General features: G+C 45.9%; 1 protein-coding gene across 1 annotated transcript in view; it reads right to left on the minus strand.

Moving 5' to 3' along the window:
• The window catches only part of LOC138284000 (dual oxidase maturation factor 1-like), a 415,581-nt gene that overhangs the window by 43,532 nt on the left and 359,000 nt on the right, over positions 1-13,049 (minus strand). Inside the window, exon 5 of the mRNA XM_069222333.1 lies at positions 7,307-7,520. Within this exon, the coding sequence (XP_069078434.1) occupies positions 7,307-7,520 (214 nt within the window). The remainder of the gene's footprint in view (positions 1-7,306; positions 7,521-13,049) is intronic.

Consider the following 13,049-nt stretch of genomic DNA (forward strand, 5'->3'; position numbering starts at 1 on the left):
TGTATGATGAATTAAAGCAAGTTGCTATGTCACAAATAATTCACAATAGCATTTAGATTTTAATGATGTGGCCTGGAAATGAGCTAATACCCACGTGTGTGCCCACACTAAAGACATTCATGTGCAGTCCTCACTGAATACGGCCATCATTTTGAAAAGCAATTAAGTTTACAGCCTAGATTAATTATGGGCTCCATTACGATTCTAGCCCTCACTAGACCCCAGACTTGAGGATGGCAGTCGGACTGCCGCCAATGTGGCGGTCAGACCACCACATTACAACCCTAGCAGTCAGTCTGCCAGTGAACTGCCAGCTCTGCCAGGATCGGAGATCCCGGCGGTGTGGAGGTGGTGGCGGTCCTAATCCGTTACGACCCCCTTCTCCACCAGCCGTTTCATGGCAGTACCACAGCCATGAAAATGCTGGGGGAGAATGGGTGCAGGGAGCCCAGAGGGGCTCTTGCATTGGCCATGCACTTGGCGAAGGCAGTGCAGGCCCCCCCCTGGCCAGCACTCCCGCAATGTTCACTGTCTTCTTTGCAGACAGGGAACATTGCGAGGGTGCTGGTGTACCATGCGCTCTACAGGTTTCTGCCCGCTGACATAGGGTGAAACTCTTAATGGGGCCAGTGGGGAGGTAGCAACAGTTTGGTGGCAACCTCCTTGTCGGAAGTTCGGTAGACGGTGTAAACCGCCAGCCGAACTCGTAATCAGCCTGTATGTTTTTTTTTTCACTTACAGAAACATGACTGAGGAAAGTTCTCAATATGGTTTGTATGAATGGCATGCAGTAGTGGATGCGAGTGAATGAGGCTTAACTAGCACAAAATATACAGCATTGTAGGTCGTAACTACAGTACAATATGAGAAATGTAGGGACCTTTTGAATAATGCATTCTGAAAGAAAGCCACTTGGCCGTACAGGAAAAATTATATGGCTGAAACATGAAGACTGAGTGATATCTATGTACATTGCATGCTATATGACATCACCTTCCCCCTCTTTTTTAACCTTGTCAAGGGATTGCTAGAATAAATTATGAATCCCTCCACATTAACATAATAATGAGCTTCCTTGACTATCAAGGTTGAGCACCCCAAGCACATGATGGCATCTGGGTGAGAACTCGTTGAAGAAGCATGCCACTGGAAAATCCTCACGGGGAGAGTCGTTTTAAAAATAAAATGATTTTTTCCAGAAGTAGGTAGTGAGAGACAATTAAAGACTACACTGAGATATCTCTCTCTTTAGATGGTACACATACATTTAGGCAGGGTCATGCTTATTGGATTTGATAGTGAGGGGCAAGGGTTACTGTACACAGAATAAGATTATGAGATGTGTGTAGTTAAAAATATTTCCATTTGTTAGACCTGATATCTTTGGTTTTCCCCTCAGACTTTTTTGCCTTCTCTCCCCTGTTTTGCTGAGCTCGTTTTTTTTGCATTTAGACTCTGTACACTTTACCCCTGCTTAGCAGAGGTAAAGTGTTTGTGCTGTCACCTTACAGGGCACAATTGGACTACACCTAACTGGCACATTTAATTCATTCGTACGTCCATAATAAAGGGTACTAGATATGCCTAGGGTCTGTAAATTAAATTCTACTAGTGGACTGCAGCAATCATTGTTCCACTCACTAAAGTAGCCTTTTAAAACATGTCTCCGGCCTGCCACTGCAGCCTGATGGGAAATTTTTAAACTGACATTTTAATCTGGTCAAATAGACATTTTGCCGGGCCTAAACCTTCCTTTTTAATAATTATACTTCACACCACAAGTAGCCCCTAAAGGTTAATAAGGCAGGGTGCCTAGTATTTAAAAAGTAAGACATGTGGGTGTAGGTTTTACATGCCCTGACAGTGAAAAACTCCTAAAGGTTTGCTTTCTGCTGTAAGGCTATCTCTCCAATACACTAACACTGGGTTACTTTATTATACTCAATAAATGCTAACTTCAGTTCATTCCAGTTAGAGAAGTGTTGTTTACAATCAAATGAATTGTGATTTAAATTTAAATGAAAGGAAATTAAACTATGCTATTCTGAAAATGCCCCTTTTACAAAGTTTGTATTTTTCTTCATCAACCAACTGTGCTTTTCTGTCAGTATCCTGGGCTACATGACTGTGAGTGATTTTCAAGTTGTGGGTTGTGTAATCTTCCAGACAGTGACACAAAAGAATCCTACGTTTGAGGGTAGTAGGTCTTCCTGACAAGTGGGCATAGGAGGAGCTATACGTTTCTCTGGTTACAATTTAAAGGGCCTCGCCTATCCATACAAAAATTAACTGGACACCAGCCCTGTCCTTGCCTTTTTTGAGCTAGACAGTTTGGAGCCACGACTAGAGGAAGTAGAAGAAATGACCAGAACTGGTTTTGTGGGTAGGTCAGATAATTCCCCCACACAAAGACTGGCAGCAGGTATAAAAGAGGTACCTTCAGGATCTCTCATCAGAACAATCCTGGGCCTGTGGAAGATTCAGAAGAAGGACTGTCCTGCTCTCTGAAGAAGAAAGATTGGACTTGCTTGCCTTGACCTCAGGCTTCCCATAAGTGACTCCAGAGGACAGCCTGCTGACCTCCTGTTTGAGCTACAGGTACTCATCAAGCTTCCAGAGGTCTCCTTACATCTGCCCAGCTGACCAGCACCAACTGGACCTGCCTAGACATACATGAGCCCTGATGCTGGACTCTGCTGGATTGAGCCCTAATCCCCAATAGGTGCCACCCAGGTCCAGGACCATTGGCTGGCATCAGAGCATAAACCTCCTGAAGAAAAGAGTCGCTGTGATCATGAAGTGACCGCTTCTTGCTGAGAAACGTCCCTCCTCAAGGACAGTCAACACAAGTCCTGCACTTCACGCTGCCAATCCACAGTGACTGCCACATGAAGCTCCAGTAATTACTGGCTCTTCACCCTACAAGAGTGACTCTCCGGAATGCTTGACCTGCTCCTCACACAAACAATGCCCTGTTTGCGGCTCCAGTAATGCGAACAACAGCTCTTTACAGAGACTTGAGAAGATTGTTCAGCAGGGCAAACCTGGTCGCTGTATCGGACCTGCACTCCATTGCAGTTAGCCTGCACTTGTAACTTACCCTGGTCCACCACAACCATATATCCGCGAGTGGCACTTTGCTCTTTTTGGCACTATCTCTCCTCAAATCCTTAAGAATTCATATCTCTGGTTCTACTGGTTGGAGTTTTGTAGGCATGGTGTCATTTTATTTACTAAATTGTACTCTATAATTCTAAATTTGTTTGGTATTTTCCTTGTGTTGTGTCTTTATGTTATTACTGTCTGAGTGCTCGATAAATAGTTTTTCTGTATGTTAAACATGATTGCTTTTTGCTATTGTGTAAACAAAGGGTTAAACACAGGTTTATTTAATGCCTTTTTCGGTTCATCCTGACAGGGACTGCGTTTGTTATTTGAACAAGGCTTTTACCCCTTTTAACTAATAACCACATTTCGTACACCATCTTCCCCCTTTCAACTGCTTGAAAGGGTCAGAATGGAAAAATGAAATGAAGAAAAATGCTTTAGACATTTTCATAAATGATAGACCATGTGAAATTGCCTTACCGGATTTTTATAGTGACCTGTAATACATATAGCGCAATAGTCACACTTTACAGAAATGTGCTGGAAAATCAATTTTTTGCCACCATTCCTTGAGAGGGTGAGATTCAATGACCCTTGCCACCATTCCTTGAGAAGGTAAGAGTCAGGGACCCTGAAGAGTGTAAGGCCTTGCCTGGCAAACTAGAAGCATATTTAAATATTTCATTAGTGCCCCTTTCATCATGTCTGGATTTTTAGTGAATGTGAAATTTGGGGTACTAAATTCCCCATTTGGAACGGTTTAAAAAACAGGCCTATAAAAACATGCCTATTTAGGGTGATATTTAAGCCTAAAACTTTAATGGTTCACCAGCCATCACTGTTTGCAAGTGGGTCTAGCACTAGTGTTGAAAGAAGAGAGTAGTGCCAATGGCTCAGTCGGCAGCATCAATGGTGAAAGACGGCTGTGACCTGGTACACAAATTTTGGCTACCTGAAAACCTGAACTCATTTTACTTGTACAACCCTGATGAGGGATGTTGGATATGTCTGATATACACCATGTTGGTGGGGTGCTATGGACTTATAACTAACATCACAGGTTAATTGTGTCATGAGAACAAGTAACTACAGTTTGTTACTGGATCTATCTTTTCAAAGCCTCGTGAATTGTTCTGCAGCTTCTTATTTGGGTTTTAACAGAATACCTGTGATAGGTTCTTTGTTGTTGTTTGAGTTGTAGATGTGACTATGCCTGTGGCCAGTTGCTAGTCCAAGATTTAATCATCTGCTTCTTTGGAGGGAGGCTTCACTAGTGGAGTTTTTTGGTGGTGTGCATTCTTGCCCTACAGAGAAATAGCATTGTCTGAAAGAGTTTGTCAGATGGTCCAAATGTAAGATCCAAGAGATTATCTATTTTATTAATTCAAGATGATGGATAGTTAATGTGAGGACGGTTAATATGTATAAGCCATGAGCGTAGGGCAAGTTGAGGGATAGTTTTGATGCGAAATGGGCATTGGATATTACTACAGTGTATTATTCTAAGCTTGTTGTGTGAGACTGTTGGATGGATGGGAGGGATGAGGTGTTTCTTGGTGGTACGCTGCTGAAACTCACTTGTCAATAACATCGTGTGACTGTTCTGTTTAATGAAAAGCTAATAATGTGTACTAGTGAATAAGAAGAATGTATGCATGTGGTAGTCTTTATTGCCAACACCATTGACTTTCTGCTGTCGTTTCCTTCTCCTATATGTGGTTTTGACACATTCATTTTCTTCTCTGTCTTCACCCACACCCTCATCTTCCACGGACATAGGCACATGTCACCTTATACAGAAGTGGAGCAGCTTGTAAGGGAGAGTGATGTTGCACACCGTTTCGGGGTCATAGGCCAATTAACTTTTGTGATTGTTGTAGGCACCTAAACCACCCCTCAGCAGTCTAAATGCACACTCTATTGTGTTTTGTGTTCGGCTGTGTCTTTGGTTATATTCCCTTTCTCATGGTGTTATGTGCTCATGTAATGGAGTCATGATCTTGGGCTAGAGTGGATATCCAAAGTAATTTAAAGGGTTGGGGCATTCGGTTGGGGAACTTGGTAACACATTCCCTAATGTAGGCTATATGCCACTTTTTATTTTTACGTATTCTGCATCCTGATGAACTGTTGATGGAAGTGTTGAGATAGTGTTGAGATAATTCTACAACTACCACGATAGACTGTCATTGTAGTTTTCAAGAACTTGTGTGGTACTAAGCTTATCAGTGTTATGCATCATGCATTTGTTTGCTTCCGTGTGTGCTTTTACGGGCTATCAGTAGCACTCATGTAGGAGAGGGGTTATTGAGAGTCAGACATACTCACCCTATAGTCATGTCCTTCTTGAGCATCACACACAATTCGTATATTTATGGTCTTTTGCTATTTCCAATTACTGGGAAGGTTGTTGATACTCCCTGTATCATGCCTGCATGTCTTTAAAACAGAGGCTCAAGTCACGTTTTGGATGCCTTGACATCTCCAAGGTATTTTAGGTACTCTTTTGTGCCTTTGGACAGCCATGCTCCTTTGGCTGTGTGCACATGACTCCTCCTGGGCCTGGATGAGGGCCTGCTGAACGAGAGCTGCATCTTGTGCGGGCCACAACACTTGTTTCATGGTTAGGATGAAGGTGAACATGTGTCTATGGGTGCTAGCTGTTTTTATGGAGTCCATGGATTATTGGTGTCACCTTTATGTAGTTGTTGGTTGATATGTGTTTGCTTCTGGTCAAAAACACAAGTGAAATTACAAATTTCACTTGATTTTCCCTCTTTGGAAATTATTTGCTCCTGCCCTAGGCAGAACGAGAAATGTGGTACTTGTTGTTTAAATCATTACTACTCATAGTGACAGTTTTCCTCTTTTTACATGCAGTTTAACACTCCTACGTTCTGGGTGTGTTTCAACACGTGAATATATCCCCATGCAATTGTATTGGTTATTTTTTATGCGTACAAATGAATTGCATACTCTTTTGCCAATCACTTTGTTCGCATCTGATTTCTCTGCTTGCTGCACCTTCTTATAATTAGAGGAAGAGAGATTAACGCATAAACCGTATGGTACATTAACGCCACCAGCATTCAAACCTAGTGCTAAAGAAAGGAAAATGATGTGTAATCATAAAACGAAGGCAATGTGGCATGCAGCCCATTAAAACACAGAGACATGCTAAGTAGAGGCCAACTGTTTTCGTTGAAGAATATGTCATGATATATTTATCATCAATTAATCACAAACAATTTCGTCTTCAAATACATTCAACAAGGTAACATTGCCCCAGGCAGAAGAATATCCCACTGAGCAACGTACATAACTGGAAAAAGGCTTTGTTTGCTATTGCTATCACAAGATAAATGCTCATTCCTGTGACCTCAACATTTCTGGTACTCTTGAAACCTTTGGGGCCGGTTTAGAGTTTAGCAGACGGATTAATGAAGTACTTTACTCTGTCACCCTGACATACATCCTGTCCTCCAAAGTTTAAATTGTCTGCTAACCCTCCAGACAAATTGAAATTGTAAATTGAAAAAGAACAGTACATTGACAAAGATGCTGCTGTCAATCTATGAAACGTTTGATGTATAGAGACATCAACCATGAAGGATAGCCGTCAAACCTTTCTAAAATAAAGTTTTGTTCCTGGAAAACAAAATAATGACACCCAAACCCACAGAATTTTTTCCAAAGGTGAGTGGGATCCTTATTCCTTTTTTCTTGCCCATTACTGCCAGTTTTTTCTTGGCTTTAACGGACAAAAAAACCTTTACAGCCTAACTAGTGCAGGCAGTGTGAAATCCTTTCTCTGTCAATGTCTACTCTGTCGGGCCATCACAGGAAGTAATCTATCGAAGGAGCTTGCGGGGGTGCCGCAGACCATCGGTTTTGAAGAAGATGTACTTCTTTGTGTTTGTGACATGGAGCCCATTCCTCCAACTCTATGTCAGCCCCTTCGTTTACTTCTATATGAAGATTTTTTCATTAATCACATTAACCTGTGTTCGACTGCCAAGGACTTTAAGTAAAGTTCTTTCCAATCTTTTACCAAAGCTTTCTTTATCTTAGGACAAGAAGGAAATGCATTTTAAGCAGGTTTGTGCCCAATTATGTTAGGTTGTAGGGGACCTTTAGGAAGGATGAATTAGACAAAGATACCAAATTACCAAACCATGCACACCTGGACTCATCTTACCACATCATGGTGGATGCATAGTATGCTGAAATCCGGAACTGGCTTTGAACCGCACAGGGACTGCCATAGGTGAACTTTTCTGCCACATACAAAATGGGATTGGGCAGTCCACGCTTCAGCGCTTCCAAATAATCTTCATCAAAATGCTTCCCCAAAATCCAATCAAATTTCTCATTGTAGTTGATTGTTTCATTCATTTGGTTGATAGGGTTTCCTACAAGCAGAAAGTAGAGCACATGAAGTCTTATTCAGAGTTAATCTAGAGTACCAAATCTAGTGTGAGTGGAATACTTTGAATTATTGATACCTGGATTAGTCATATGGAGTTAGCAGATACACCTTGTTGGACCTGGCTTTTTGACAGGGACATCCCCAAACTTTTTGCCTCCTTCCTCCTATTTTTTCTGACCTGTTGTTGTTGGCTTTTGACCTCTGGGCACTTTACCACTGCTAACCAGTGCTAAAGTGCATATGCTCTCTGTGTAAATGGTACTATTGATTGGTTTATCCATGATTGGCTATTTAATTTACTTATAAGTCCCTAGTAGAGTGCACTATATGTGCCTAGGGCCTGTAGATTAAATGCTGCTAGTGGGCCTGCAGCACTGGTTGTGCCACCCAATTCAGTAGGCCCTTAACCCTGTCTCAGGCCTGCCATTGCAAGGCCTGTGTGTGCAGTTTCACTGCCACTTCGACTTGGCATTTAAAAGTACTTGCCAAGCCTAGAACTCCCCTTTTTCTACATATAAGTCATCCCTAATGTGTGCCCTAGGTAACCCCTAGAGCAAGGTGCTGTGTAGGTAAAAGGCAGGACATGTACCTGTGTAGTTATATGTCCTGGTAGTGTAAAACTCCTAAATTCGTTTTTACGCTACTGTGAGGCCTGCTCCTTTCATAGGCTAACATTGGGGCTGCCCTCATACACTGTTGAAGTGGCAGCTGCTGATCTGAAAGGAGCAGGAAGGTCATATTTAGTATGGCCAGAATGGTAATATAAAGTCCTGCTGACTGGTGAAGTCGGATTTAATATTACTATTCTAGAAATACCACTTTTAGAAAGTGAGCATTTCTTTGCACTAAAATCTTGTTGTGCCCTTCAATCCACGTCTGGCTAGGTTTAGTTGACAGCTCCTTGTGCATTCACTCAGACACACCCCAAACACAGGGTACTCAGCCTCACTTGCATACATCTGCATTTTGAATGGGTCTTCCTGGGCTGGGAGGGTGGAGGGCCTGCCCTCACACAAAGGACTGCCACACCCCCTACTGGGACTCTGGCAAACAGGATTGAACTGAAAGGGGGCTTGTTGCATTTCTTAGACACTCTTTGAAGTCACCCCCACTTCAAAGGCACAACTTAGTATAAAACAGGGCCTCTGCCCTACCTCATCAGACACTTGCTGGAGAAGAAACCTGAACCAGAAACTACATCCTGCCAAGAAGAACTGCCTGGCTGCTCAAAGGACTCACCTGTCTGCTTTTCTACAAAGGACTGCTGCCTTGCTGTTGGCCTGCTGCCTTGCTGAACTGCCTGGCTGCTCAAAGGACTCACCTGTCTGCTTTTCTACAAAGGACTGCTGCCTTGCTGTTGGCCTGCTGCCTTGCTGAACTCTTGTATGGCTGTAAAAGTGCTCTCCAAGGGCTTGGATAGAGCTTGCCTCCTGTTCCCTGAAGTCTCAGGACCAAAAAGACTTCTCTCTTCCTCTTGGACGCTCCGTGCGCCGAACTTTTTGACGCACAGCTTGTTCCGCGGCAAGAAACACGCCGCACACCGACGCTGATCGACACGATGTCTTCGGGACGACCGAAACTTTGACGCACGGCCTCGCAAGGACCACGCCGCCCGACTTCCCGGGAGAAATCGATGCGACGCCTGCCGTGAGATCCAAACTTTGACGCACGGCCTCACTAGGACAACTCCGCAGGAGAAATCGACGCGACGCCTGCCGTGAGATCAAAACTTTGACGCACGGCCTCGCAAGGACAACGCCGCCCGACTCCTAGGAGACATTGACGCGACGCCTGCCGTGAGATCAAAACTTTGACGCACGGCCTCGCAAGGACAACGCCGCCCGACTCCGCAGGAGAAATCGACGCAACGCCTGCCGTGAGATCGAAACTTCGACGCGCAGCCCCGCAGAACGACGCGCAGACGGAAAACAAGCAGGAAAATCCACGCACAGACCCGGGACATCTGGTACTCCCCGCAAACCACAGTAAGAGACTGTCCGCGCGCCGGAAAACGACGCACGACTCCCCGCGTGGAAAATAACGACGCAAGTCCGTGTGTGCTGAGGAGAAATCGACGCACACACCAGTTTTCCACGTACCTCTTCTCCTGTGGCCCTCTGAGGAGATTTTCCACCAGAAACCAGGTACTTTGTGCTTGAAAGAGACTTTGTTTACTTTCTAAAGACTTAAGACACTATGGGGGTTATTCTAACTTTGGAGGAGTGTTAATCCGTCCCAAAAGTGACGGTAAAGTGACGGATATACCACCAGCCGTATTACGAGTTCCATAGGATATAATGGACTCGTAATACGGCTGGTGGTAAATCCGTCACTTTTCCGTCACTTTTGGGACGGATTAACACCTCCTCCAAAGTTAGAATAACCCCCTTTATATCACTTTTCAGTGATATCTTTACAAATTCATATTGCAACTTTGATCGTTTTGACCTGAAGATACCTAGATAAATATTATATATTTTTCTAAACACTGTGTGGTGTATTTTTGTGGTGTTACGCTATGGTGTTGTATGATTTATTGCACAAATGCTTTACACATTGCCTTCTAAGTTAAGCCTGACTGCTCGTGCCAAGCTACCGGAGGGTGAGCACAGGCTGATTTTGGATTGTGTGTGACTTACCCTGACTAGAGTGAGGGTTCTTGCTTGGACAGAGGGCAACCTGACTGCCAACCAAAAACCCCATTTCTAACATTGGTGATCAGCGGTGAGGATAGGACTTGTGTTTGTGCAGTGACATACAATAGCTAAGTATTTCACTACCTACCCACAGTTGAAGGTCAACTTGATTTTTCATCTTTTTTTGGCTTTTGGTTCTCTGATGTCCTCCTGGATATACTATTGATATTTTGGACTTTGGATTTTGGTTTTTGCTGATAAGATCTTATCAGAATGGGATTGTGTACCTAGTCATTCTTTGTTCGTACTGACCACCTCACTAAGGCTGACCTAAGGAAGCTTTGCAGAAAATGGGGCCTTCCTGTAGCAAGAAGATCTACTAAGGCGGAGATGCTACATAACTACATAGTCTGGGGGGAGGAAAGATGGGCAGAGAGAGAGGCAGCAAGAAACCAAATGACTAAGTACCCCTCAGATGAGGAGGAGGACTACGCACATGAGGAGGAAGACTGCTCACATGAGGAGGAAGACTACTCAGGTGAGGACAGTGACCCAGAAATAGATGAATGGCTCCGAAGTCAAAGGCGACAGGAGCAACAATTAGAGGAGTATCTTGCAGAGGTTGAGGCAAAAAGACTCTTAGCCCTGGAAGAAGAAAAGATTGCAGCTCAAGAGCTGAGCTGTAAAGAGCTGAAACTGGAGGCCGGAAGGGCTGAGTCCAGTTCAGATGGTGGCAGCAAAAATCTTGCATCTAGTACTGCTGAAGAAGGGCACAAGCCCAGAGATGTGGTGCCCAACTTGAAGAAGGGAGTTGACACACCCCAGGCGGTTAAAGGGTATGAGGTAGCTCCCGTTATGCACAGGGTCCCTGAGAAGGATTGGGGAACTGGCACAGGGAGTCATATTCCTACTGGGGGGAGGGACACTTTACTGACTCTAGCAGAGAGTGACAGAGAAAAGGGTTCCCCCCTGGTGGACGTCCTGGATATAGAGTGCAGAGACATCCCAGAAGAGTATGGGTTGAGTGTCAGGGACAGACAGATACTGTCTCACCAGTCTCAGGAGGGTGAGGTAGAGTGCTTTTCCAAGGTTGAGTTACTGGGTGGTTGGGTGAAGGGTACTGTGGTTAATACATGTGAAGGGCAGAGTGATGTAATTGCTGGAGAGCATATGTCTGGTCCTTATTTTCCAGAGCTACGCCAACACCAGGTGGAGTGTGAGTTCTCTGACCCCAGGGAACTTACAATGGAGGCAGACTTCTGGGTGAGTACCAGAGAGTCTGAAGAGGCATTTGGGGGTGCTCCTGAAGGGAGTGGTCTAGGTGGTTCCCAACCGAGTGTGGTGGGAAAGGATTGTAGTGTCCCAGGTAGGTCCCAGGTCCTAGAGGGTTCCATGAGGGAACACCAGGAGGGAAGCCTAGCCTGTACCGTAGGGCCACCTTTTGAGGGAAGCCCCGCAGTGTCAGAAGAACTTGGGGGGGTGACTGTAGCCAGCATCCCAACAGTTCTGGTGTCTGGCAGTACCCCTCCTAGTGAAGGGGTGCAGAAGTCCAGACATAGGGTTGAGAGGGGGTTGCAGACCCCAGTGGAGGACCTTGAGAGTCAGGGGACAGCTCTGAGAGCAGAGCCACCCCAGGAATGACCCAGGTGAAACTGTTTCTGGTTTGGGGGAAACCCAGACTCTGCCGGATCGGCAGAGGTCGGGAGACCTGCGCCAACCAGACTCTTGTGTGGCCCTTGGGGACGGTGTGTCCCTTGTGGGGGGTGAGAGTGCCCCCCAGGAAGTCCTGGCATGCCAGGCAAAGATTCAACCTCAGGGTGGTGACTCTGGGTTGGATACCCAGGTTCAGAGGTTAAACTCTGACCTGGTGGGAGGTAGGTGTGCCTCCCAAGAAGTCCTGCTGTGCCAGGCAATTGTCCAACCTCAGGGTGTTGACTCTGGGTTGGAGAACCAGGTTCAGAGGTTAACCTCGGACCTGGTGGGAGGTAGGTGTGCCTCCCAGAAAGTCCTGGTGTGCCAGGCAATTGTCCAACCTCAGGGTGTTGACTCTGGGTTGGATGACCAGGTTCAGAGGTTAAACTCTGACCTGGTGGGGGGTAGGTGTGCCCCACAGAAAGTCCTGGCGTGCCAGGCAATTGTTCAACCTCAGGGTGGTGACCCTGGGTTGGAGAACCAGGTTCAGAGGTTAACCTCTGACCTGGTGGGAGGTAGGTGTGCCTCCCAGAAAGTCCTGGTGTGCCAGGCAGTTGCCCAACCTCAGGGTGGTGACCCTAGGTTGGAGAACCAGGTTCAGAGGTTAAACTCTGACCTGGTGGAGGGTCAGTGTGCCCTCCAGGAAGTCCTGGCGTGACAGGCAATTGTTCAACTTCAGGGTGGTGACTCTGAGTTGAATGGTCAGGTGCAGAGGTTAAACTCTGACCTGGTGGGGGGTAGGTGTGCCTCCCAGAAAGTCCTGGTTTGCCAGGCAGTGATCCAGTCTGAGGGTACAGACCCTGGGCTGGAAGACCAGGTTCAGGGTGTCCCCCCGGACCTGGAGGGAGGGGCTACTGATAACAGTGCCCCTTCCATGTTGTCTTCTGAGGAGGCTACTCCTAGTTGGAGGGTGCTGGACCCCAGAAGGGAGGGCAGGGGGAGGGAAGCCTCACCCCGGGCCCTAGTCCAACCTGAAGGTACAGACCCCAGGTTGGAGGGCCAGTTGCAAGTTAACAGCCCTGCACTGGTGGAGGAATGGTACAGGGCGACTTCTGTAAGCACCCTGAACATGTTGGACTCTAGGGGTACCGCTCCAGGAGGGAGGGTACAGAGCCCCAGAGGGGAGGACCAGGTTCAGGCTGTCATCCCTGACCTGGTGGAAGGGAGAGTGGTTAAAGGGTGCC

The sequence above is a fragment of the Pleurodeles waltl genome, chromosome 3_1, assembly GCF_031143425.1.
Source record: "Pleurodeles waltl isolate 20211129_DDA chromosome 3_1, aPleWal1.hap1.20221129, whole genome shotgun sequence".
Classification (NCBI taxonomy): Eukaryota; Metazoa; Chordata; class Amphibia; order Caudata; family Salamandridae; genus Pleurodeles; species Pleurodeles waltl.